The 26,814-nt window shown below is 53.4% G+C and overlaps 2 protein-coding genes across 12 annotated transcripts; one reads left to right on the top strand and one right to left on the bottom strand.

The window, feature by feature from the left end:
* Nucleotides 1–692: 692 nt before the first annotated feature.
* On the bottom strand, nucleotides 693–11,121 carry TSPO2 (translocator protein 2). Of its 7 annotated transcripts, none has more exons than XM_084968066.1 (5): nucleotides 8,484–8,525; nucleotides 6,844–7,037; nucleotides 6,345–6,486; nucleotides 1,450–1,576; nucleotides 693–1,134 (listed from the first exon to the last, which is right to left on the bottom strand). In XM_084968066.1, exons 2-5 carry the CDS (start codon nucleotides 7,014–7,016, stop codon nucleotides 713–715), a joined length of 864 nt encoding a protein of 287 aa, XP_084824192.1. In that variant the 5' UTR covers nucleotides 7,017–7,037; nucleotides 8,484–8,525; the 3' UTR covers nucleotides 693–712. The 7 variants fall into 7 exon arrangements, with proteins under 7 accessions (XP_084824192.1, XP_084824196.1, XP_084824193.1 ...); XM_084968070.1 differs by having other exon boundaries at nucleotides 1,450–1,573; nucleotides 6,350–6,486; XM_084968067.1 differs by lacking the exon at nucleotides 8,484–8,525 and adding an exon at nucleotides 7,504–7,732.
* Nucleotides 11,025–25,703, top strand: UNC5CL (unc-5 family C-terminal like). 5 transcript variants are annotated; one of them, XR_014810114.1, is made up of 9 exons: nucleotides 11,025–11,079; nucleotides 16,146–16,664; nucleotides 18,318–18,618; nucleotides 19,302–19,564; nucleotides 20,268–20,369; nucleotides 20,630–20,757; nucleotides 21,794–21,894; nucleotides 22,043–22,156; nucleotides 23,982–25,703. XR_014810114.1 is itself a non-coding variant. In XM_013977897.3 (9 exons), the coding sequence occupies exons 2-9, from the start codon at nucleotides 16,277–16,279 to the stop codon at nucleotides 24,202–24,204; spliced, it is 1,560 nt and encodes a 519-aa protein (XP_013833351.3). In that variant the 5' UTR covers nucleotides 11,025–11,079; nucleotides 16,146–16,276; the 3' UTR covers nucleotides 24,205–25,703. The 5 variants fall into 5 exon arrangements, 3 of the variants coding, with proteins under 3 accessions (XP_013833351.3, XP_084824182.1, XP_084824183.1); XR_014810115.1 differs by having other exon boundaries at nucleotides 13,796–16,664; XM_013977897.3 differs by having other exon boundaries at nucleotides 20,630–20,697.
* The last annotated feature ends 1,111 nt before the right edge of the window (nucleotides 25,704–26,814 follow it).

Genomic DNA, 26,814 nt, shown 5'->3' with positions numbered 1-26,814 from the left:
TTGATGCTTCTCTAAACAGGTCCCGTAAATTAACTCATTTACTCTTCATCAAGATGTTGGGGTGGGCACTGTTACTAACCTCATTTTATTGGTGAGGAAATGGAGATCAGAGAGGTTTAGTGACTTTCCCAGGGTCACACAGCTAGTGAGAGCAGAGCTATGTGCTTCACCATTCAGTCCCTACTGCTCCCAGGTTCCCTGAGGCCAGGATCTGAGGGAGGAGGGGTAAGAAGGGGACCGGGGGAGAAGGAGTTCTTGCAAGGAGATTGGGCTCTGGGAGCAATTGGGATGTGTGTGTGTGTGTGTGTGTGAGAGAGAGAGAGAGAGAGAGAGAGAGAGAGAGAGGGAGAGACAGCTGGTGAGTGGGGATGGAAACCCAGAAGGGAATCCTCCCAGTCTGTCTGCAGGTGCCAGCTCCTCCGCCTGGTGCCTGTGTCTGCAAGGAGCTGGGCTGTGGCCTGCCTCTCCCTGTCCCATTGCCCACGGCCATTTCAGAAAACACTGGGAGAGTCTAGGAGGTGGCTGAGGCGGAGGCCACAGGGTCAGGCCTGGCTATTCCTTGGGCCTCGGCCGGCTGCCGAGTTGCCCTCACTGGGAAGGGAGCAGAGAAGCCAAGAGGGGCTGGTGGAAAATAGCAGCCTCACCAGGGGAAGGTTTAAATTCTCACTCTGTGAAAGAAGATACCTCAGGAGCCCGTTGATGGAGTGGGTGTTTATGTGCCCAGACAGCTGGGACCCCAACAGCGCGTTGCCCCAGAGACCCAGCCCGGGCGTTGCCGTTCCTCGGTCACTACCGAGACGAGGTACACAAACAACTGGCCACGGGCACCAGGCCCCCCGGGGGGCACACCGGCGACTGCTCTGTTGACATAAACACAGGGGTGGCCAGCGCCCTCGTGGGGTGCAGGGAGGGCAACAAGGGTCCCCCAGGGCTGGATGGAAGGGGGCCCTGGAATCCCGGGGCAGGCCGGCGTTTCCATTCTCCACCTGTGCCGGACACCACGCTTGGCTTGTCGGGCAGGACGCACCACGCCTGGAAAATGGTGACACCGGGGACTTTCGTCTTGGTCACCTCGGTCTTCCATTCCAGCGGCCACTCCCGGCACCGCCTGGCTCCCACGCTGGCGCTTTGAGTCTTTGAGGAAAGCGAAGCGATAAGAATCTTGTCCATTAAGGTGACTAATAGTGTTCCCCTTTGAAGGGGAGAAAGCCATAAATGCTCAAAGCAACAATCAGCTTTTGAGAGGAGACTTTTGGCTCTTAGAATTTTTGTGGGATTAGGTGGGGGTGGGGCGGGGGGAGGTGCTTCTCTGAGGCGGTCACTTCTGGGTGGGCTGGGGGACCCCAGAGATACAGACACTGGAAGAACAAACAAGGCGGAAGAGAGGCCACTGATGCTCCTGGTGTGACAGAGAAGTCTTCTGGTTTGGCGCTCCAAGAGGGGGCCTACCTTGCGAAGGGTCCTTGAAAGCTGGGTGGGGGAGGCCCTCAGTAGACTCTGCTGGAGGATGAAAGCAGGAGGCCCAGGTCCGAGGGGCTCTTGACCAAAGCCAGGCTTTGTTTGAATGGGTGACCTGCTGGCCACAAATAAGGACAGGCAATAAATCTTTAAAACAACAGAGTCTTGTGCTTGATTCCTGGAGCCATAAGGAAGGGAACTCTGGGGGGACTCTGAAACGGGGCTTGGTGTGCGGGGGAACCCTAGGAGGTAGAACAGACGGTGGTCACTACAAAGGAAGCAAGGCTTTAGAGCACTGGCCCTGGGCCTGACAGCATTCGAGGGCCTTACACCTTCACCAGGGCCTCCGCCTTTACCTGCCTGGCAAGAGGAGAGGCCAGAGATGTGCCAAAAAAATTTTTGCACCTTGCTCCCCACTAACCACCTCCCTGCTCAATGTTTGCCCACCTACCAGTCTGCCCACATGCCCTTGCCCCGTGAATCCCATTCTGCAGCCACTGGCAAAGGGAGGAAGAATGAAGCGCTCAAGGGAGGAAAGAGGGGAACGAGGACCCAGTTGAAAGAGACAGAGCCCTGCCTCCTGGAGTTGCTGTTTTACGGGAGCTGCCCCCACCCCCTGAGACACTGGTGAAGGGCTGTTTCTCCCTCAGGCACCAAGTGACTCATGTTCAGACACTCTGTGCCCACTCAGAGGCAAATGGAAAACACCCTGCCCAAGGGCAGAGGGACACACACACACACACACACACACACACGTGACTTGGATCATGGAATCCCTGGGTATATCTGGCAAAAAGCAGAGACAGCTCACACTCATTCTAGGTTGGGGGGGGGGCGCAAAGGCAGCGTGCACTCCTGGCGGGGGGGGGGAGGGGGATGGTGGTGGTGGGAGCAGAGGAAGGCCCAGAGGCCAGGCAGGTGGGGAGGCTGGGGGATTAAGAGGCTCCCCTTCAGGAACCACAGAGCTGGTGGTGAGGGGGAGTTTAAGGACGACTTTGGGGTCAGGGGATAAGAGTTTGGGGTTGGAGATCTTGCCCTTTCTGGCTGCTTTGGCACAAAGCTGAGAAGCCCTTTTGTTTGGCTCATACTGTACCAGGCAGTCAGGCTATTCCAGGGCTTGAGACCCTGCCCAAGTCAAGCTTCCCCCTGGGGCCAATATCCAAAACTAAAGGCATCTGGACCCCTGGGCTTGGGGTGTCAGCTTGCCCTGGAGAGGTCAGAGTCACGTGATAGGCATGCCGCATCTCCTTGGAGGGCCGGTTTGACTTCTAGGATTAGTTGGCGACACGGATGAAATTGGTAGCAAATATCTGTAATGCCTTCAAGAGGTGGTGATGGTAATGACCATGACAAACACATCCGGGGTGTAAGGTCACACGGCAATAGAGGAGCCAGGGTGAGAACCGACACAGAATGACTCCCGAGGCAGTCCTCAGTCAGTATTTATAGATTACGTTGATATATTTAAAGCAGTTACCTGCATCATGGAGTTAGCAATTCAGCAAAAGCAGCTTTAAAAAAAAATCTGATTGTGGAGTTCCCGCTGTGGCACAGTGGGGTTGGTGGCGTCTCTGCAGCACCAGGATACAGGATCAATCCCCCACCCGGCATAGTGGGTTAAAGGATCTGTAGGTCGCACCTGCAGCTTGGATCTGATCTCTGGCCCCGGAACTCCATATACCACCAGGCAGCCAAAAAGAAAAAAAAAATCTGATTGAGGTGATGTCAAAATCCACGTGAATGTGTGACCTAAAAAGCCCATCATTTTGGGTGTGTGGCGCTGGTCAGGCTGGCCCACAGACCCAGGGAGGGGGTCACTCAGTCTCCTGGCTCTCACCAAGTCCAGAAGTATTTCCAGGGTCTCAGAGCACGGCAGGTCCCCAGGGCAGCGTGAATGAGAACCCTGGGTGGCCTCCTGGGGTCCCCTCCAGGACAGCTCACATGCATGGAGCGCTTCCTCTGTGTCAGACGCTTTTACTTTTCTCAACGGTTTTCCAAAGTCCTCATTTGATAGATGCGGACAATCAAGCTACGTGAAGTACGTTGTAGCCAGTTACCAGTTAATAAGTGACAGAGTCAGTGTCTAAACCCAAGCTGGTCAAGGCCAGAACTGCAAACCACTGCACTCCGTGGCCCTCATGCCCCAAGATGATCTGAGTCCCTGGGTCTGTAGGTGAAGCGAAGCTGGAGTCCAGGCCGTTAAGGAGTTCCCTGGGCCCCACTTTGAGAAATAACTGCCCTGGGCAGCTGTTGTCAAGCTGCCTGTGTGTTAGAACCACCTAAGAAGTTTCAAAAACTATTAGTGCCTTCCCCTCTCCCAAAGAGAGGTTTTTCAACTGGTCCAGAGTGGGGTGCAGGTGTTGGGGGGGGTGCTAGGCAGTCTTTTCCTTTCATGGGACAATGCGTTCGTGTATTCAGTCAATCAACAGAGATGTACCAACACCTGCTCTGCGCCCTGTGCTGCACTGGGTTGGGGACACAGAGGTGGATGGGACACTGTGTGTGCCTTCCAGAAACGTGGATGACCCATGTGCCTGGCGGAGCAGGGCACGCCCTTGGTGGAGGCGGGGAGGGTACAGATTCCGTCTTGCTTGTCCTCCCGCCTCGAGGTCCAGGAACAGCCAGTCTCCTTCTCAAATGATAATGTCCTCTGGCTAATCCCCCCTGCATGGCCCTGGGTCCCCATCTGAGGGGGCACAATTAGTTCCAGACCCAGAACTCCGCTCACAGAACCAAAGGTCGTGAAGGCAAAAAAGGGCCCTGAGTGGCCATCTGTGCCTGACGCTCTCACATTTCAGGAGCAGCTGACAGAAGGGCTGGGAGCCTGTTGAATCTAAGGGTGCCTGGAGCCCACCCCCAAAAGTTCTGATTCGTCGGTCTTTGGAGGGGTCCCAGGAAATCCACATTTTTAATAAGCTCCCAGATGGCTCGTACACCGTCCGTGGTGGTTCTCAGGTGGGCCGCACATGAGGCAGGCCTAGCAGTTTTCAAGGCACCGAGGACCAGGCCCATCCCTAGAGAGTCTGGTTGATATTTTGAAAAGCTTCTGCATTGAGGCACTGGGGCCTTCCAGCTGGCCTTGTTTGGGATTTGGGGAGGCCGCCTTGGGGGGGTGGGGGGGTTGCTCCTTGCCCCTCTCAGGGCTTTGAAACAAAGGCAGAAGAAAACAAGAGGAAAGAAGAAAGGACAATTAAAAATCCAACGAGAGTGGAGTTCCCGTCGTGGCGCAGTGGTTAACGAATCGGACTAGGAACCATGAGGATGTGGGTTCTATCCCTGGCCTTGCTCAGTGGGTTAAGGATCCGGCGTTACCGTGAGCTGTGGGGTAGGTTGCAGATGCGGCTTGGATCCCGCGTTGCTGTGGCTCTGGTGTAGACCAGCAGCTACAGCTCCGATTTGACCCCTAGCCTGGGAACCTCCATATGCTGCGAGAGCAGCCAAAGAAAATGGCAAAAAGACAAAAAGACAAAAAAAAAAAAAAAAAAAAAAAATCCAACGAGAGCAGGGCCACCGCTGTGGCTTAAGTCACAACTGCGGTGCCAAAAAGAAAAGCCAATGAGAAGGTTTAGAGAGAAGGCCGGACAAGAAGCTCCCACTGAAATCACTTGCCAGCATCGAGGCTTACATCTCTCGTTTTTCAACATGCTTTCTTACGATGGCAATTGATGTACAAAACTCATAGTCTAAGAGCACATGAAAACAAAATAAAAAGTAATCTATAACCTTACATATCAGATAATGACATAAGATCTTAGTATAACATAGATAATGTATGCTATACCATAAAACCATGTTATATCTCATGATACTGTTACTAGTATAATTAATATAAAATAGACAAAATTAATACAAATTTTATATGTAATACATATATGTATTTATATAATACATAATATAAAAGTATAGAATAAAATATAATGTATAATTTGACAAGTATAATTGGTATCCTATTTTATTTTATCTTTCTGTTTTGCTTTTATGTAACTTTTCGAGCACCGTGTGTGTTCAGGTAATTAATAGTAATCTAAGTCCTGAATTTGGGGGTCAGGTTTGGGAAGGCACGTGAGCCTGCTTTTCCCATACGTGGGTTCACACCTTCCTTCATGTGTGCACAGGCACATGCACACGCACATACAGACATACCCATTCCCACCCTGCAGCCCTGGAGAGCACACACTCAGGTATACACTTCACATCATACCCTCTCAGTTAACTAGGACCGAATTCATTGACACTGCTAAACTAATTCTTATTGGTATAGGATTTATTCATTTACATTCTGGGTAAAATGTTTCCTCCCTCTTTCCCAGGGTCTCTGAATGCTAATGGAAAGTGGCACCAGGGCACCCTGGACGGTGGCCACACTGGGGGCCGTCACCTTCAGGAACTCATCAAGCCCTCGCCCTCCCTCCTCTCCCCTGGGTGCCTCCCCCGCCCCGCCCCCGACCCCAATGCCTCAGTCGTTCTTCTCCCCCATGAGCCGAGGCTGGTGCCCTGGACAAAGGCTGTCCCTCCACAGGCGGTAGGTGATGGAAGTGGTCACGGTGAGCCAGGCCAGGTAGGGCAGCAGGAGCAGGGCAGCCAGCTTGTTGATGGGGTGCCAGATCAGTGCCATGCTCACCACCAGTCCGAAGAGCAGCAGCAGGTGCAGCAGGGCCTGGGCCGGGGCAGGGCAGTCAGGCTGGCTGCCCTGGGAACTGGCCTTTCCGAGGCACCCTGGACCCAGCGAGCCAAGTCCCCAGTGCTCTGTGCAGGGCACAGAAGCTCAGAGAAGTTGGCCCCGCCGGTACCTGCCCGCACCTGATCCACCTGCCTGATCTCTGCTCCTGGGGCCCCTTGGGCTCACCATCCCCTACCGGACTCCACCACCGAGTGCTGTGTCTTACCAGACCTGTGCTGTGGGCCACGAAAAAGAGGATCAGGACGGTCCAGCTGACGGCAAGCTGCACAGAGTAGAGGCCAAGGGGCAGGGCCAGGGGCCACCCAAGGCCCCCTCCCAGCTCCTTCCACACCAGGTAGGAGGCATAGCTGTGGAGAGATGGCGGCAGAAACGCTCAGAGAAGGGGGTTCTGTGGTACGTGGAGGAAGCCCTCTGGCATAAAGCCTTTTGGTTACCGAGAGGGAATCCTCATGGGTTGAAATGAAGATTGGTGGGTCTAGGCGTCATTTGAAAGCCAGGATGGAGGTGTGGGGGCAGGTGGGCAAGGGGAGGTGGGGGAGGGGAGAGAGAGGAAGAGGAGGATGGGCTGGAATCCCAGGCAGGCACAGAGGGGACCCCCCAGAAGAGGCAAGATGAGGTACCAGCCCTCTCTGGGTCAGCATGCAGCAGCAGTTTGGAGCGAGGGGGCTTGTTTCTACCCCATGGCCTGGGAAACAGGTGCTCACCCTGTGAGAGAGTAGAAAGCCGTCCACACCAGCAGCAGGGCTCTGTGGGATGGGTACCAGGGTGGCTTCCTCAGGTTGTTACACCAACCAGACATCCACCGATGGGTGAGCAGCCAGACCAGGGTGGGTCCCAGGAGCGGCAGGGCCACGAAGGCAACCCCTTGAGGCTGCATTCTCCCCCCCAGAGGCAAAATCTGGGGAGGCAGAGGGGGTTCCTGTTGTGGCTCAGTGATAACCAACCAGACTAGTATCCATAAGGAATGGAGTTTGATCCCTGGCCCCGCTCAGTGGCTTAAGGATCTGGTGTTGCCATGAGCTGTGGTGTAGGTCACAGATGTGGCTCGGATCCTGCACAGCTGTGGCTCTGGTGCAGGCCGCCAGCTGCAGCTCTGATTCAACTCCTAGCCTGGGAACCTCCATATGCTGCTGGTGTGGCCCTAAAAAGCCGCCCTCCCCCCAAAAATCTGGGGAGGCAGAGAGCAGGCTAATGGGGGAACTTCTGCTGTCTCCACATCTGTCCTGCCTACCTGACAGTGCTCCCCAGCCTGGGTGGCTCACAGGAGGTGTAGTCCCATCAGGTGGGCTCCCAGACCCTCCTCTGAGCCATGCTGCCTTCCCCTTTTCCATCATCCATGGCCTTACTCTGTCCTCAGCACTCACTGGGCACTGGGAGTGGACCTTCCAGTAGTGATAACTGCTTCTTAGTGAAGACTCCTCTCTTGCAACGTGGGTCTGACTCCTGGGTCCCTGTCCAGGCCTTGCCCATTTTTTCTGACTCCCGCAGCAGGTGGCATCTAGCCAGACCCTTGATGGGGACAAGAACGCAGCCTCGCTGCCATAACCCACCCAGAAGAACCACGTCTGGCAGAGGCAGGAGCCAGAGATCCCTGGGGGTCTTTTCCAGTCCAGAATCGTCCAGTCTGTCCGCCCCAGACTTATCTCACTGTACCAGACCTGCCAACTCCAGGGGCCCACCCTGCCTGAGCTCCTGCCCGAATTCAAACTCAGCTGAGTGACACTGTGGGTCCCTGTCTCAGAAGCTCTCACCGGCACCTGAGGGGCTGGGGGAGGTTCCCCCCTGGTCACTCAGCTTCCAGGGGGTCTGGGGGGTCACACATACCAGCACCTAGATTTCTTGTGGCCTGACTTCTCAAGGAAACGGCTGCCTGGTCTTTGATGAAAAAGTCGCCACGCTCATTTGCATTTTGCTTTGCATGTCATTCGCATGTGGGATGATGCAGAGACCCGCCCCCGCCTGAGGCCCCCACCCAATATCATGCTTCCCTTTTGCCCTGATATTTCAGCCTCCTCTTTACAATGGACAGATTAGAAGGAAAACAAATGTGGCTTTTCTCCGTGTCGGGAGTGACTGCCAACTCCATCCTTTCCTGTCAAGGGTCCATGAACATGTCCTGGAGGCTCTGGGGACAGGGCCAACCAGCCCGCCTCCTACACATCTTTCTATTTCTCTTTCTCTGCTCTTCAGCATTCGCTTCTTCACCTTCTGTCATCCTGTCTATCTCTGTGTTTTCTATTTTTCCATTCCGTTGGAGGCCTTCCCCTCCCCCTCCAATCCTTTTTTCCTATTCTGTCTCCTTCTGGTGTCTCTTTATTTCTTCCCAGGCCTGGGTTCCCCTTACCTCTGGCAGCACACCTCCCAGACTGAGGGCCCGATGATGTATGGCGTGGCGGGCAGAGGAGGGTGGGGGTGGGGAAAAGGGTGGAGGGAGGCTCCCAGCCTTTCTCCAGTGACAAGTGTGATGACATTGGCTGGGGAGTACAGGTTGTTGCCTGCATATGGTCCAGAAGGCTTCTTTCTTTTTCTTTCTTTTCTTTTTTAAGGGCCTCACCTGCAGCATATGGAAGTTCCCAGGCTAGGGGTCGAATCAGAGCTATAGCTGCCAGCCTATACCACAGCCATAGCAACACCAGATCCAAGCAGTGTCTGCAAACTACACTGCAACTCATGGCAACGCAGGATCCTTAACCCACTGAAGGCGGTCAGGGATCAAACCCACATCCTCATGGATACTAGCTGGGTCGTTAAAGCTGAGCCACAATGGGAACTCCCTAGAAATGGTTCCTTTCAGCAGGGGTCCCCTGATCTGGAGAGGACCCTTGAGGGGCTGGTTGGGGCTTTGGCACTATGAGACCCGTACCTCCAGAGACAGTTGAACACCTGGCTGAGAGCCTACTGGTGCCTATGATCTCTGCATCCTAGGAACCAGCTTTGGGTCCACAGGAGTGGCAGGGACCCTCACATTTTCCTAGGACCCTCCTATAACTGGGGCTGTTCCCAAGTGAGGCAAGCACCAGCTTCAGAGACGGTCTCATGAGACGTAGTCACGTAGTGGGCATGGCTGTTCCTGGCCTGGAATCAAGCTTGACAGATGTTGCACAAACCCCCAGAAACTCATGACTCAGAGGAGAAGGCAGCATCCTGTGTGACTCAGACAGAATTTGCTCAGCAAAGACTAACACCTTCCCTCTTCGTCTCTATCACAGTTCTGAGCACCTGCTCCTTGCTGGTCCTTTAGGCATGAGGTCCCCTCTCCAGGTTGGCCGCTCTCCAACATTCCCTTGCCCCTTCCATCCCCTTTGGGGACCTGGGCACCCTTTAGAGGGGTTTATCCCCTTCTCCCAGAAAGGCCGAAGAGGGCAGGGGTTTGCAGTCCAGGACAAGAGGCTGGAGAATCATTAGCTAAGACCAAAGCAGCAGCAATTAGTTACTTATTTTCTGCAAAGACAATCACTGTGGGGCTGGGGGAGTTTACATGCTTCCTCTGCTGCTGGATGCCAGACCATGGGGACAAGTTACCACTTACGGAGCAACCATGTCGTGGTACGCACTTGATTAGCTCAATAATGGCCATCATTATGCCTCACGAGGTAAATATTATTATGTGCATTTGATAGGCAGGGGAAGGGAGACTCAGAGGGGTTGAGCAATGGGCCTCCGATGGCACAGCCCGCAGGTGGGTCACCAGGTTCAGGGCTGGCAGTCTGGCTCCAAAGTACTTCCTCTTTCCTCTCATCTGGCTCACTCATTCATCCAAGTCTTTATTTATTTAAAAAAAAATTTTTTTTGTTCTTTTTATGGCCGTGCCTGCAACATATGGAGGTTCTCAGGCTAGGGGTCCAATTAGGCTGTAGCCGCCGGCCTACGCCACAGCCACAGCAACGCAAGATCCAAGCCACATCTGCGACCTACACCACAGCTCATGGCAATGCTGGATCCTTAACCCACTGAGCATGGCCAGGGATCGAACCCAAAACCGCATGGTTACTAGTCTGATTTGTTTCCACTGCACCACAACAGCAGTTCCCTGCAGTGAGATCCTTACCTCATGGTGCTATAGTGGGAACTCCCTCATTCAAACTTTTATTGAACACCTGCTATGGATTGGGCTATACCAGGAGCTGAGGATACAGAGCAAACAGCTGGAAAAAAAATCCCTCTGTACACAGAGATCTCACTCCAGTGGCAGTGTCTAAGGAAGGATAGGCTGGCAAGCGTTCTCCCCTAGGTGGCAGCATCCATGTGGGCCATGGAAAGAGCCTTGGGTAGGGAGCTGATATGGGTACGTCCCAAGGCTGCCAGCAACTTGTGGGTCATTAACTCCCTGAGTGCTTCCACCATCATACTGTGCAGGAAGGGGTGGGACTAGGCATGGTCTAAGCTCCCTGGACAGGCCGCAGTGGCATCACTGGCTTCTAAGATGTAGAACATCAGGCCCCACCCAGACCTACAGGATCAGAACCCGCATTCTAACACGGTCCCTGGTCCCTCTGGTGGTTTGTGTACACATTACAGTCTGAGCAGCTCTGGTTAGGGTTCCTCTTACCTTGTGCCTTTTCAATAGCCTCCGGCTAGGGACGGCACTGACCAGCAGAGGGCACTGTGGGGAGGTTTCCCCTGTACCCAGGTTGTCCCCTCTGTCCCCTCCCTTCCAGACCTAGACTGCTAAGTCCACTGACTTATGGGATCCCCAGCTACTCCCTTACCTTAGCTGGACTTTGCCAACAGACAGGGACAGAGTCCCCCACCCTCCTTTAGGGCGTCGGGGGCCAGGGCTCTGCCGGGAAGCAGAAAGCGCCAGGCCACACCCGCCTGGATTCCCCGCCCACCTCCACTTGTCTGCTGGCCTGGTGACGGGGTCAGGCTGACCTCTCTATTTCTCAGAGAAGAAACTCCTGTTCCTGGACAAGCCGGCAGCCTCTGGGAGCACTTACCCGGTAAGGGGAGCACCCCCTGGTGCAGCTGGGGGAGGGTTGGGTATTCCGACGACGGGGCCACCTGGGGCTCAGGGGAGGAGCCTGGCCCGCTCAGCCGGACCTGGCAGAGTGTGGAGACCCTGCACTGGAGGAGGCGAGGAGAAAGGGGCTTGAGGGAGGGCCACTGCCCAGGGCATGTGAGGACCAGGGGTCAGCGCTACGAGAATATAAACTGGGCTGATGAATGCTGCCTAGGACTTAGGTTTGGACTCATTCACCGCAGTACAATTTAGATCCTTCACTAACTAGAGACAGTTCAGGGATTGAGTTGACGCAATAGGAACTGGTGACATGGGAGAAGAGTTGAGTGTTTCCTTAAAGGATAAGAGCAGGGCTTTGGCCCAGGAGCCTAGATCCTTGTGGTGGAGGAGGCGATTCCCCAGGGACAGGTGATGGTGGCATCCTTAAGGCCCCCCATCTGCGGAGAGTGCTACCCAGGATGATCCTGGGGCTGGGACAAGGCAAACTGGAGGCGGGGTTAATAAAGAGTCAGGCGTGGGGCTGGGGTGACGGGGCTCCGGTCTGCACTGACCTGGTTGCTGTGCTGTAGATGATCGACCCTTCCCCCTCCTGGGGCTAAGGGGAGGATAGAGAGCTGTCAGTCTTGGAGAAGGGGGGCCGAGCTAGAGGGGGAGGAGTTAACCTGCTGCAGAACCCATAATGAATGGGGCGCTGTGAGACACCCTCCCGATTGGAAGGGTGGGCAAGGGAACTCCGCTGGGCCACCCAATGGGGTGCAGGGGATTTGATTCTGGTCTTTGGAGGTGTCAGGGGAAGGTTGTTGCTATAGAAACAGCGAGCCCCCCATTTCTTTCCCCATATCTGGCACCTTGGTGGGCACAGGGTGGGGGGGTATCACTTGCTGTGGCACCAAGGATGTGCCTTCAGCTCCTTCTATTTATTGTTTCTTCAATTTATCTTTGTGTCTCTCTCTTCCAACTTCATTTCCTCTCGCAGTGGACAGGAAGAGACCCCCCCCCCGGGGGGAACAGAAGGGGCAGAGAAAGAGAAAGGGGGTGTTTCTGGAAGCTCTTGTCGTCTCTGCTCATCCTTCCCTTCTGCCTTCAGTTGCAGCTTAATCTTCTACCCTCTGTCCCCACTGGGAGGGGAGAGAAAACTTGGCTTCCTTATCTGTGAAATGGAGATAAAAATAACAGCTAGTTCATAAAGTCGCTGTGAGGCTCCAATGAGCTCGGCCACGTAGAGAGCTTTAACACCCTGGCACGGAGTAGAGCTCCTTGGACGTTAGCTACTATGATTACGGTTATAATTCCAATTATCTTTACAGTGGAGGGACCAGAAGGATTGGCTGCAAATGAAGGGGAAGCCAGCAGCTCTGACCCCCCCATTCCCACCAGATCTGGGGCATTGCCAGCTTGCTACTTCATGGGTGGGCTCCACCAGAGCCACACCCCAGAGTTGGATTTTTAAGGCTAGGGAAGCAATGCCACTCCTTTGATTCTTGTCTATATTTTCTTTTTTTGTCTTTTTAGGGCTGCACCCGTGGCATATGGAAGTTCCCAGGCTAGGGGTCGAAATGGAGCTGCAGCTGCCAGCCTACACCAACAGCCACAGCAACTCAGGATCTGAGCTGCGTCTGCGACCTACACCACAGCTCACGGCAACGCCGGATCCTTAACCCCCTGAGCGAGGCCAGGGCTCGAACCTGTGTCCTTATGGATCCTAGTTGGGTTCATGGAGCCACGATGCGAACTCCCTTGTCTACCTTTTCAATGGGTTCCCCAGGGAAACAGATCCGGCCCCGGTGCTCAGTCCTGAGGATACAGGGGAGATTTGGCCCTGTCCGGGGAAGCTAGGAAGGGAGCTCAGGTTTCATGGGTCCTGCAGAGAAGGAAGGAAGGAAGAAGGTGGGCAAGGAAGGAGCGGGAGGCCTGGGGCAAGGCATGAGTGAAGGGAGTGGAGGGTGGGAATCCAAGAGCTTTTCTAGTTCGGATCCTAGGGATTCCACCACGGGGACCCTGGGGACGTTGAAGACGGCTGTGGTGTCTCACAGACCTCACCCTCAGAGTGAATGGATCCCACGACCTCAGAAGCTCCTGGAGAGCCGAATAAGATGCCACCATTGGCAGCACTGAACTTCCCACCGTGCCTGGTACAGAGCACTTGCTCAGAAATTGGTCCTTTGAGTGGGAAAAACCACACATGACAGCATGTGGGCAAAAGCTACTTAGCGTGGTGGGAAGGCAGTGGTGAGAGATCTTGGAGGGTGAGACAGTCAAGGGCAGGCAAGCAGGAGCTGTGTGTGTGTGTGTGTGTGTGTGTGTGTGTGTACTAGTGATGCAGGTGTGGTCCAGGTGGGTAGATGAGGCAGGTGGTGGGGGAGGAGGTGGGGGGGAAGCAGAGAACAGCAGGACCAGAGGCCAGAGGCTGGGATTAATGACATGTGAGGTGGCTGGTCTGGTCGGGGGTGTGTGTGGCGGGTGGTGGAAATTAAGGGAGGAAGAGGGAAAGTAGGAAGGGGAGGCAGTAGATTCTGGAGGGCCTGGGGAAGAGCTGACACCTCTACAGGGAAGCTGCTGGAAGGCCTGGGCCCAGTATGAGGCTGGGAAGCACGTGGGCCTCCCTGGAGACCTTCAACTTTGTTTTTCTTTCCCTTTTTGCTTCCACTTTTAACTTTTGTTACTTTTTTTTTTCTTTTTCTTTTTTTGCTTCTTAGAGCCCCACTTGTGGCATATGGAGGTTCCCAGGCTAGGGGTCCAGTCGGAGTTATAGCTGCCAGCCTGCGCCACAGCTGCAGCAATGCTGGATCTGAGCCACGTCTTCGACCCACACTGCAGCTCACCGCAACCCTGGATCCTTAACCCACTGAGCGAGGCCTGGGATCAAACCCTCATCCTCATGGATCCTAGTCAGCTTCATTAATCACCGATTCACAAAGGAAACTCCTAATTTCCATTACTCTTGCATTTTACGTATCCCTATGGGCCACCTTCCAACCTTTCTGGCAGAAGGAGGAGCACAAATAAGCCCACATATTTGGACAGGTTTTGTCATCCACGAACACTTTTCACATGATCTCACGCCATCTTCACAGTCACTCAGAGAGGCTATTTTTTTCACTTTCTTTTTTTTAATGGCCATACCCTATGCACCTGGAAGTTCCTGGGCCAGGGACTGAATCCCAGCCCCAGCTTCAACCTACAGACCTTTTAACCCACGATGCTGGCCTGGGGATTGATCCTGTGTTGGATCAATCTGCTGCTGCCATCAGGTTCCTAACCCCTTGGGCCATAGTGGAAACTCCTATTTTTTTTTCCCACTAATTTTAATAGCTTTTAAAAAGAATTATAGGACTTCCCTGGTGGCCTAGTGGTTAAAGATCCAGCACTGTCACTGCTGTGGTTCAAGTCTTGGGTTCAATCCCTGCCTGGGACTTTCTGCATGCTGTGGGTGCGGACAAAAAAAAATTTACGAAGTTAATATAAAGACATGCTTGGTGTGAAAAATGTGAAGACTACAGGAAAACCGTTTAAGAAAATAGAAAACCTTTGTTCACCTCCTCCAGCCACCTGTTTTCTCCTCTATTCCAGTAACGGCCAGTGGGAAGGGTTATCCTCCTGACCTGCCCTGTCCAACACAGGAATCACTAGCAGGGTGGCTCCTGAGCCTGTGACATAAAGCAAGTCCCAACTGCAAGGTGCTGTGGGTGTAAAACTCACACAAAGGCTCAGTGTGAGAAAAGAATGTAAACTATCTCAACAATTTTATATTGATTACCTGTCAAAATGGTAACATTTTGAATACATTAGGCTACATAAAATATATTATTAAAACGAATGTCTCCTGTTTCTTTTTTACTTTTTTAAGGTGGCCCCTAGAACGTTTAAAAGCACATCTGGGGCTCAATTACATTTTTATGACGCAGCCCAGCTTCAGGCCTTTCTCTGTCATTTGCCTCTGTCTCCATAAATGTGTATCTGTCCTCGTGTACAGCTTTGTTTCTTAGATTAATGAGACAGAGGATGTCGAGCTCTTTGTGACTTGGCTTTTCTACTGTTTTTTTTTTTTTCTGTTTTGGCTGCCCCACGGCATGTGGAGTTCCCAGGGCAGGGATCACATCCAAGCTGCAGTTGCGAACTAAGCTGCAGCTGTGACCTAAGCTGCAGCTGCCGCCACGCGGGATCCTTAACCCACTGTGCCAGGCCGGGGATCAAACCTGCATCCCAATGCTCCCATGGCACGGCCATCCCATTGTGCCACAGCAGGAGCTCGTGCTTTTCTATTTTTAAGATTTGCCTGTATCAGCCCGTGTAGATCAAGGGAGCTGTTCTGACAGCTGAGCAAACTGAGGCACATAAAGCAATATGACAAGCTCACTCAGCCAGTGACCAAGGTGGCCTTTTTGTTGTCGTTTGCTTTTTAGGGCCACAGCTATGGCATATGGAAGTTCCCAGGCTAGGGGTGAATTGGAGCTACAACTGCCAGCCCACACCACAGCCACGGCAACGCCAGATCTGAGCTGCATCTGCGACCTATACCACAGCTTATGGCAATACTGGATCCTTAACCCACTGAGCGAGGCCAGGGATTGAACCTGAATCCTCATGGATACTACTCGGATTCGTTTCCACTGAGCCACAGTAGGAGCTCCCCAAGGTGGCCTTTGAATTCACATGCTTTAATTCCAAACCCAAGCTCTGTCTCACGGGAGATTAATTTGATGTACTAGGTCATAGGAAGGCATGGCAAGTTCTTTTTTTTTTTTCTTTTTGCTTTTTAGGGCTGCACCTGTAGTATATGGAGGTTCCCAGGCTAGAGGTTGAATTGAGGCTGCAGCCGCCACGAGCCTACACCACAGCCACGGCAATGCTGGATCTCTGACCCACTGAGGGAAGCCAGGATCAAATCTGCATCCTCGTGGATACTAGTGGGATTCATTTCCGTTGTGCCACAAAGGGAGCTCCCTATGTCAGGTTCGTGAGGAAGAGAGACAGGTGAGGTTCTGTTAAAGGAATTGAGGTGTGTGGGGTGCACTGGAATAAGGACAGTTTGCTCCCTCGTTGCAGCCACTTGGAAGCTCAAGTCCTGACTCCACAATTTGAAAAGGCTTCCCCAGCACAGGCTCCTTTCCCCCAGGCCCTTGACCTCGGCTGGCACGGGGGAGCAGGGGAACTGGCAGCATTAAGTGACCAGGCGGATGTGTGCCCATGAAAGTTCCTTCCAACCTGCCCAGTTCCTACTGCTGGTGGGGGTTCCGGTGGCGAGCGCCGTCCTTCTGGTCCAGTGCCTTCGATGGCGCTGTCCTCGGCGGTTGCTGGGCGCCTGCTGGAAGCTGGAGAGCCAAGAGGAACCGGCATCCATCCATCCCGCTCCCCTACCGGAAAATGAGTCCCCCGGGCAGGGCCCGCCAGCCACGCTGCAGGAGATGGTGGCCTTCTACCAGGAGCTGCACACGCCCACCCAAGGCCAGACCGTCGTCCGTCAGCTGATGCACAAGCTCTTGATGTTTTCGGCTCGAGAGGTGGATCACCGAGGAGGCTGCCTGATGCTCCAGGACGCCGGCATTTCCCTGCTCATCCCACCAGGTAACAGCATCCAGCTCCCTCCTCCTTGCGTGGCTGTTCACCTTGCAGACTGGACAAAAGCACCCACTCCATGGGCGCATCATTCAGAGACCTCTTTATAATTTCTTTTAGATTTTTTCTTTTAAAAAATTTTTTTTATTACTCAAATGAATTTATCACATTTGTAGTTGTATAATGATCATCACAATCCAATTTCACAGGATTTCCATCCCACAACCCAAGCACATCCCCCCACCCCCCAAACTGTCTCCTCTGGAGACCATAAGTTTTTCAGTGTCTGTGAGTCAGCATCTGTTCTGCAAAGAAGTTCAGTCTGTCCTTTTTTCAAATTCCACATGTCAGTGAAAGCATTCGATGTTGGTGACTCATTGTATGGCTGACTTCACTTGGTATGATAATTTCTAGGTCCATCCATGTTGCCAAAATTGCTGGTATTTCGTTCATTTTAATGGCTGAGTAATATTCCATTGTGTATATGTATAAATTTTTTTTCTTATTTTTTGGTATTTATTTTATTTTTTATTTTTTAACATCTTTATAATTTCAAAAATTGTTTGTTATGTTTAGTATGACTTTTCTTTTCTTTTCTTTTTTCTTTTTTTAGGGTTGCACCCTGGGCATATGGAAGTTCCCAGGCTAGGGGTCGAATGGAAGCTGCAGAGGCCAGTCTACACCACAGCCACAGCCATGCCTGTGACCTACACCACAGCTCACAGCAATGCCGGATCCTTAATCCACTGACTGAGGCCAGGGACCCAACCTGTGTCCTCATGGATACTTGTCAGATTCATCACCCCTGAGCCATGACAGGAACTCCTAATATGACTTCCTTGACTCCTAAGAGGGATGTATGGCATATTTTTTGAGGGCCTCCTGGCAGGTGGAGGTAAAGGGCCTTGTTCTAGTGAACAGTATGTTATGACAGGTCTCCCATAAGGGGAAGAGCTCCTTTTGAGATTCACATGCGGCCCTGCATGAGCTGGCTGCGGCTCTGCAGGAAGGGGAGGTGACTTATTCAGGGTTACATCATCGGTTACATCAGGGTGTCGTGTCTCCGTTCCTGGAATTCTTTGCTTCATCCTAAAACACCTTATGCAGAGAGGGAAGAAATAAAAGATGGTTCGTGGTCCCATTTCTCATCCAGAGGGCAGTTTGGCTGTGTGGGTGTTTTTCGCCCAACCCTCTGTCGGTAGGTCTCTAGCACCCAGAGGAAGGGGTGCAGCAGGAGGAAGGAAGTGCTGGAGTTTGGAGTGAGGGTGGAGGGTGTTCCTGGTTTGCTTCTAAATCAGTGTCTTGGGCAGATGCTGGAGGATTGGGTCAAAGGCGTTGCTGGGAGGATGTGCCTGCCCGGCGAATATTAGCCCTAATCAATCTTGTATACAGAACACTCTTCAAGCAACTGTCTGAGCTCCATTGCAATTTTCTGTCTTAGCAACTAGTCGTTGCTTCTGAACACATCCAGGTTCTTAACGGTGAGCGATTTAAAGCTGTAAAAGAATTGTCATAAACAGCTCGTGACCACCCTGTTCTCCTTCCATCCTGCCTCCCCTGTGCCCTGATGGGCACCCTCTCCCCTGGGCTCCTACCCCCACCCCTCTCCCACTCTGCCCAGGCCCCTTCTTCTGGGCGCATCTCAGCTCTCCCTGTCTGCAGGTGCCGTGTCTGTAGGCCGCCAAGAGCGGGTGTCACTGGTCCTGGTGTGGGATCTGTCGGACGCCCCGTCGCTGTCCCGAGCCCAGGGGCTGGTGAGCCCCGTGGTGGCCTGTGGCCCCCATGGGGCCTCCTTCCTGAAGCCCTGCACCCTCACCTTCAAGCACTGTGCCCAGCAGCCCAGCCATGCCCGCACCTACAGCAGCAATACCACCCTGCTAGACGCCAAGGCCTGGAAGCCGCTGGGGCGGCGGGGGGACCACACCTCCAGGGATGAATGTCGCATCCAGCTCTCCCACTTCAGGTAGGCACCAGCCTTCTTTCTCAGTTGGCCTCCGCCTCACCTCCCTGTAGGGGACTGGCCCCTGTACCTGGCCAAGATGCCTGCAAATCCTTTATCCCACGTCCTTCCTGGTCGCTCTGCCCCAGTGTCTGTGGCAGCTTATTTTGCTCCAACCCGGTCCATCCCACCAGGGTCCCTCTGTCTGTCTAGCAGGGTCTAGCTCAAGCCCAGTCCTCTGTCCAGAGGGGATCTGTCTATCGCCACCTCTGTCTCTAAAATTGTCACTTCCCTGTGCCCCAGTTCAGGACTGTCCTCCAACTGTCTAGGGCAGTTTGCCCCCTGCAGTTCTCTATGACTCTGTCCCATCTCATATCTGTCTTTTGAGGATCTGAGGTCCTTCTGCCTCCCAGTCTCCTTCCATCCACTGACCAGAGCAGGGCCATGCATGGTGGCCCTGAGCCTCCTCCCTCTTTCCTGTGCTAGCTCTTCTCCCCATTCAGTGATGGTCACTGTGGCAGTATTCACTTTCCGTCCCCCTAGCCTCCCACTCGGCCCCAGTTCCTCCCTACCCAGGCCCCGGAATGTCTCCTTGGAGGCCCTCCAGGAGGCCTCCTAGTGCAGTGGGAGCCAGGTGGCAGGTGGGCTGTTGTCCGAGCCTCCCCCTGTGCATGGTGCACGGTCCCTGCCACTGTCCCTCTCCACAGCCTCTACACCTGTGTGCTGGAGGCGCCCACAGGCCAGGAAGCTCGAAAGTGGCTGCAGTTGGCTGTATTCTGCTCACCGCTGGCGCCCGGGCAGACCCACCTGCAGCTGCGTGTCTACTTCCTCAACAACACGCCCTGTGCCCTGCAGTGGGCTGTGACCAATGAGCAACCGCACGGCGGGCGCCTGCGCGGACCCTGCCAGCTCTTTGACTTCACCGGGGCCCGAGGGGACCAGTGCCTGAAGCTCAAATACATCTCAGAGGGTGAGGGAGGCAGGGCCCGAGGCGGGGGTCTTGGGGGCCATCAGGAGCCCATCCAAGGGAGAGGTCCGGGCCTCCCCTGCAGCGGAGATCTGGGAACCCCAAGTTTCTTTTTGGGATTCCTGGTCAGGCAGCCACTTCAGAGGGGCCTTCTGGCTTCTTGCTCCCAGAGCCCCAGGCTTTGCTCACTTCCTCCCTCTGCTGCTTACTGCATCCCATCCTTTGGGAGGACAGGTGATGCAGGTGGGAGGTGGGAGGAGAGGGGTTGCAACCACGGGACAGAGAGGGAGGGGGAGGCTTCTATTGTTCTGCTGGTTGGAGCCAGGTCAGCGAGGAGGCCCAGTCTTTGCTGCCCTTGTTCCTTTGTGGGTTGGCTTCAGGAATTGACGCTGGGGCCCAGGGCTTTTGTGTGGGGTGGGGCGCACGTGCGTGGCTGCTTCTGGGAGTAGTGGAAGGGAGGATGAGGGTGGAGGGGAGGGCAGAGGCGAGGGGGGGTGGGGGGAGTGTGTGGTGGTAGAAGGAGGACCACTCACGAGGTCCCTGCCCCAGTTCTGGGGACGCCCATCCACTTGAGTCACCCAGCTGCCTTTGCGCCTCCCGATCCCTCCCCACAGGGGCCTGCACAGTGCCTGCCACAGAGTGGCCTCCTTAACCCCCCATGGAAGGCCCCTCTTTCTGAGGCCCTCTGCTCTCTGTCCCCCCCCAGGTTGGGAGAACGTGGATGATAGCAGCTGTCAGCTGGTTCCGCATCTGCACATCTGGCATGGAAAGTGCCCCTTCCGCTCCTTCTGCTTCCGGAGAAAAGCAGGTAGCCTAGGAGCCTTGTGCCCACCTGCCCTCTGCTCTCCTCTCTGGGTCACCCTGGAGCCCTGCAGCTCCTCATTGGCCCATGGCCTCAGACCCTCTCTGAAAGAAGAGGGGCCACAGCATGTCTGTGTAGAGAGAAAGATGGGGTGGGCTGCATGTCTGTTACAGATTTCTGAAGCCTTGCTGCGGAGTCTCTTTGGCTCTTGGGCTCTCCTCCCCTGGGCCTTTTCCTCTCTCACCTGCTATGTCTCCTCTTTGTAGCCAATGAGAACGAGGACTGCTCAGCACTGACCAATGAGATCATTGTCACCATGCACACCTTCCAGGATGTGAGTTGGAGCTGAGAGGCAGAGGAAGGGCAGGGCCTGGGGGAGTCCTGGGCGAAAGGGGTGAGAGTCTGATGCCCAGGAAGCATGGCTCTAATCACATAATCAAGCGGGTGACAAGGGCATTCTTCTGGTGGCAGAGACCGCCTGGCCTCCAAGTTACCCTCCATCCCTGACTCCTATCTATCCATGGATGAATCTAGCAGGAGGGTAAAAGAACCAAACTCTAGATGAACACTTTCTCCCAAACTGGAGCATGAGTGTCAAAAAGAAGTGGTTTTAGAGTTCCCGTTGTGGCTCAGCCAGTTAAGAACCTGACCTAGGGTCCATGTGGCCTTGTTCAGTGGGTTAAAGGATCTGGTGTTGCCGCAAGCTGCGGTGTGGGTCGCAGAATGTGACTCAGATCCGGCGTTGCTGTGGCTGTGGCGTAGGCTGGCAGCTGCAGCTCCCATTCCACCCCTAACCCGGGAACTTCCATATGCCCCGGGTGTGGCTATAAAAAGAAAAAAAACGGGGTTTCTTTTTGGACAGATGGTCTACATCTGAGAGATGGTGCTGTGTATCTTCAGGCAGAGAGGGACCCAGGAAGGGATCTGGAGGGGGTGAGATGGGAGTTATATAACCCACCCTCCCGAGGGAAGACTTGAAGAAATTGGGGTTGGAAGATCTTTGGGGAACTATGTGGCATCTTACTGGAGAGTAGTGATGCCTTGGGGCATCGCTTAGGGAGGAGGAACCAAGGAGAGGAGGAATGAAGGAAGGGGGCCCTCACGCCCAAGTTCAGCGTCTCTATTATTAGATGACCTCCTTGCCCTTGACCCCACCCAGGATTTCTCCCTGTGTCTTAGGATGTACCTTGTTCACTTCATATCCCAGATCCCAAAGTGCTCAGTGAGCCAACTTAACACAGGAGGTTTGGGGGTCAGGGAAGCGGAGGGTAGAGGGTGCTGGTTGGGATGGGGCTGTGTCTCCTGGGTAAGTGTCACTGGGTGACAGGCTGGAGGAGGGACATGAGGAACGGAGGTGGGTGCCCCAGCTTCTTGCTCAGCGGGATGTCTCATGATCCCTACTTGTGTTCCCTGCCCCTCTGCTGGCTCAGGGCTTGGAGACCAAGTACATGGAGATCCTCAGGTTCCAGGCATCGGAGGAGGAATCCTGGGCAGCGCCACCCCCTGTCACCCAGCCACCCCCATGCAATAGGTGAGGGGGGTGCTGCATGGGCTGCTTCCAGTGGGTGTTGGGGATCCCTGCCCCTGGGCTCGCAAGGCCAGCGTGGCATTGAAGTGTGTGTGGAACCAGGTCGGGTCTCTTGATGCGCCCCTCCAAGGATATCCTTTCCTTGCCTCAGGCTGCCTCCGGAACTCTTTGAGCGGCTGCAGATGTTATTGGAGCCAAACAGCATCACTGGCAACGACTGGCGCCGCCTGGCCTCCCACCTGGGGCTTTGCGGTATGAAGATTCGGTAAGAGGGGGGAGGTCTGTGAGTGGGAGTGGAGGGTGGACTGGGGTTCCAGGACCCCTTGGAGACTGGACCATACATGAGGGAGTGACCTAAAAGTCAGGGAATGGAATTCCCATTGTGGCTTAGTGGGTTAAGAACCCGACTAGCATCCGTGAAGATGCAGGTTCGATCCCTCACCTTGCTCAGTGGGTTAAGGATCCAGTGTTGTTAGAGATGCAGCTCCGATCTGGTGTTGCCGTGGCTGTGGTGTAGGCTGGCAGCTGCAGCTCCAGTTCAACCCCCAGCATAGGAACTTCCATATGCTGCAGGTGTGGCCCTAAAAAGACAAAAAACAAAAACAAAAACAAAAGCAAAAAACAAAAAAACAACAACCCAAAAAGCAACAAGCCAGGAATGGCTACTCTCCACCCTATTCCCCAGAACAGGGTTGTGACAGTGATTGCGTTGGTTAGGGCTGAGCAGCCTTTGTTCTCACGGCTACAAGGAGAAGAGGACATGGCAGGTGAGAAAGGGAATGGCCGGGGGAAGAAGAAGAGCAGGGGAAGTGAAAGGGATGCCACTGGAAGGCTTTGGACATCTTTCTGTTTACCACTCTATTCCTGGTACCTGATGTTTGGTTCAGGGCTGGTGTTCAATAAATATTCAAAAAGGCATCAATTAACATGTAAGTCATTGGTACATATTGAGTGCTTGACGTGCTGTGCCCTGAGGGGGCAGAACGGCAAACTATAGGATAATGTGTGTAAAGTATGTAGCTGAGGGCTTGGCACATGTCAATTCAATAAATGTTAGCAATAATGGGGGCAGTGCAGCCACGGTCTCTGTCAAGAAAGATCCATAGACCCATTCTGAGTTAAGCCTCAGAAGGCAGACGATGATGGCAGTGGTCAGGGAAGACTTCACCTTGGAGATGGGATTAGAGCTGGATCCTGAAAACAGGGTAGATTTTACAATCACCTATGTATTAAGCATTTACCAAGTACCCGCTATGTCCTGGAAAAATGATGCTAAGCACTGGGGTACAGGATGAATGAGACGTGGTCCCAGCACCCAGGAGGTCACGCTCTAGTAAGGGACACAGAGAGGGTGAAACAATTAAGGCGAGTGTTCCTTTGACCTTATAACGTGTGCCCAGTATTGCACAGCAAGTTGAAAATAGACATGAAATGGCTGAAGCAAGAATAAGGACTTATGTCAATTACAGGTGACCCTTGACCAACATGGGGGTTAGAGGTGTGACTCTGCATGCAGTCAAAAGTCTTAGTATAACTTGGAGTTTTCTTGGGATGAAGAAAGTTAAGGATCTGGCGTTGTCACAGCAGCAGCTCTGGTTGCTGCTGTGGCGTGGGTTTGATTCCTGGCCTAGGAACTTCCACATGCCGTGGGAAACCAAAAACCAAAAACCAAATATCCTGGCATAACTTAGAATTGACCCTCCATATCCACAGTCCCGCATCCTCAGATTCAACCAGCCAGGGTCTGTGTGGTATTGCAGGATTTACTATTGAAAAATCTGCATGTAAGTGGATCCACATAGTTCAAATCCATGTTGTTCAAGGGTCAACTATATATCTCACTTAAAACAAAAAGAATAGGAAAGACTTGTGGGAGAGTTCCCTGGTGGCGCAGTAGGTTAAGGACCTGACATTGTCACCCCTGCAGCTCGGGTTCGATCCTTGGCCCAGGAACTTCTGCATGCTTCAGGCATGGCCAAAAAATAAATGTGTGGGAGCTATGATCAGAAGTCTGACCAGAGCTGGGGGAGAGGGTGGATATCGCTGCGGTGCCCCCACTCTTCACCTTCTACCCCCGCACCTGCCGCCAGGTTCCTGTCCTGCCAGCGCAGCCCCGCGGCAGCCATCCTGGAGCTGTTTGAGGAGCAGAATGGCAGCTTGCAGGAACTGCACTACCTCATGACCATCATGGAGCGGCTGGACTGCGCCTCCGTCATCCAGAACTACCTGAACGGGACACAGAGCGGCAGCCCAGCCCTAGTCCGCGGGGGCGCCCAGGAGAACCAGGCTCTGGAGCTGGATGAGAAGCTCTAAGCGCCCGGCTACCGGGCAAGGGCGGGGGCGCTGTCCACCGAGAGGCTGTGGATGTGCTCTGACACCCAGGAAGAACACAGCAGCTGTTCCTGGCTGTGCCCACTGTCTTCATCAGGACCCTTGTGCGGTGCCTGGGGTCTTCACGAGGCGGGATGCCATTGTCACCCTTCCTGTCCGGACCACTTTTTCCACCTTCTGTCTTGCATGCAGATCCCTCTCTGGCCAGCAGGGGGCGCAGGAGCCCAGGAGATGGTCCCAGCGTGGCCAGCCTCGGAGGAAAGCTATTTACTAGTCCAATGGACTGTTAGGTTGCCCAGCTGGCACTCCTTGGGGGACTGGTCAGTCCACAAGTATTCATTGAGCACTTAATGATACCCAGCATTGGACTGGGAATTCAGGGGAAATCCTGGAATATATGACCTCGGATTTGGAGCCTTGACAAGCCTTGTGGGAATGGAGATGCCCTGAGCTCTTATGAACTCTAAACCAGCACATGCCCTGTGGTTAGAGGATGAGGACCTGTTTCAGGAGTTGAAAAGGGAGGGAGGGAGCTGAGTATGGGCTGGAGCCGTGAGAAAGCCTCATGGAGCATGTCGGAGAGAGGACCTGCAAAGATTGGTTCAGCGATCTTACGGTGGGGGATGGGAAGATAGTGACTGGTCTTAACCGTAGGAGGGCGATGCCCCCGCGGCGCTGAGGCTCTGAGGAGCTCAGTGCCGGATATGAGGTGAGAGCAGGATAAGGGTTCAAGGCCATATCTGAAGATGGGCAGTCGTATCTGCCTTCCTTTGTTTATCTTTCCATCCTTGCCTCCTCTTCCCATCTCTCTGCCATTACCTCAGTCAGAAAGCATCAAAGCTGAAAAGAAACTTCAAGATTATTATTGTTGCCCAACCTTTTTTTATCTCTTTATCTCAAACTGTGTGAGTTTTATATCTGGCTTTGTTTTGCTCTCTCTGGCTCCTGGAGTGGCTCCCTCCCTGAATCTCTGTCTATTATTCCTTGTCTTAGCATCTCTTTGTCTCTAGTTCTTGTACCTGCCCTTGTGTGTTTCCTTCTCTCTCTGAAACCCTCAGTCATTCATTCCCCTCAGGCTATTGTCTGTGAACCAAGGCTAGGTGTCAAAGGCACGGTTTGCCCTAGGAATGGATGGGTGGGGATTTTACCCTAGGAATCAAGATCCAATGTAGGGTCAGGAAATAAAGGATAGGGATTAAAGAACCTCCCATTCAGTCAACAACTATTCATTCAGCACCTACTGTGTGTTAGATGCTGTTGAGCAAAAGAGATCGGTAGGCTGGGTCCAGAAAAGGGAACAAAGGGTTTGACTCAATTCAAGCAATGCTTTTGTTGGCAAACAGGTGGTGTTAATTTTTTCAAGGGCAGACAAATGATCTCTCTGGCAACACTAACAATTTGCTTCTGTATTTAATTAAAAAATATCAAAGCTTTTTCTATGATGAACAATATTGTATAATAAAATACAAAAATTGCCTTTCTTTGCTACTAACTGTATTTTGCTCAGATGGATGAATTTGGATATGGGTGTGAATGGTTTTATGTGGTAAAATTTCAGCGATGGGGGCAGGTGGGAGGGAAACCTTTTGTAGACTGGGCTCCCAGTATGGACATTGTCTGGGTCCAGCATGGTTAAATCAGGGAGGTTCACTTCCCTTTCTGTTAGAAGTAGGCCTTAGGGGTGGGGCCCCCCCAACCTCCCTTCCCCTAAACCCATCCATCCTCTGTTAGTCTCCCACCCCATCAGAGGCTGCCAGCCACTCCAGGCTGGTACCTTGGCCTCTTCCCTCTTCATTTGGCTCAGGATTGAACTGCTTAAGGGCACCTTTCTCCCCTGGAGTCAGGTGGTTTTCCCTTTTTTTTTTTTTTTTCCTATTTTCTTTCTTCTTTGCTTTCCACACCAGCCAAAGCCATCTTTATTTTGTGTTACTCCCTACCCTGGAAAAAAAAAATCACTTTAAGAGTTTCAAGTCTTCTGGGCGTTCCCATTGTGGCACAGTGGAAATGAATCCAACTAGTATCCATGAGGACGCAGGTTCAATCCCTGGCCTTGCTCAGTGGGTTAAGGATCTGGAGTTGCCACGAGTTTCAGTGTAGGTTGCAGATGTGGCTCGGGTCATCCCGTGTTGCTGTGGCTGTGGCTGTTGCTGTGGCGTAGGCCAGGAGCTGTAGTTCTGATTTGACCCCTAGCCTGGGAACTTCCATATGCCGAGAGTGCGGCCCTAACAAGACAAAAAAAAAAAAAAAAAAAAAAAAAGAGTTTCAAGTCTTCTGTAATTGTGAATAGAAGCCATGGGAATGGGGGTGGAGCAGGGGGTGGGGAGTGGAGTGGGTTTCTATGGTGGGGGGAGTGCCTTCTGGTCCCCCATTCTTAATGCATCAGAATGAGCTCACAGCTCAGGGAAAGGGAGGCTTTTAGGGCTGAACCCACAGCATATAGACGTTCCCAGGCTAGGGATCGATTCAGAGCTGCAGCTCCTGGCCTACGCTACAGCCACAGCAACACAGGATCCGAGCCGAGTCTGTGACCTACACCAAAGCTCACAGCCACACCGGCTCCTTAACCCACTGAGCGAGGCCAGGATCAAACCT

Source organism: Sus scrofa, chromosome 7 (assembly GCF_054392235.1).
Source record: "Sus scrofa isolate SSC_HxYL_T2T_F1_AM1 chromosome 7, Sscrofa_HxYL_maternal_Yorkshire_Landrace_v2.0, whole genome shotgun sequence".
Classification (NCBI taxonomy): domain Eukaryota; kingdom Metazoa; phylum Chordata; class Mammalia; order Artiodactyla; family Suidae; genus Sus; species Sus scrofa.
Note: the sequence above shows the minus strand (reverse complement) of the source record. Positions and strands in the feature narration are given on the sequence as shown.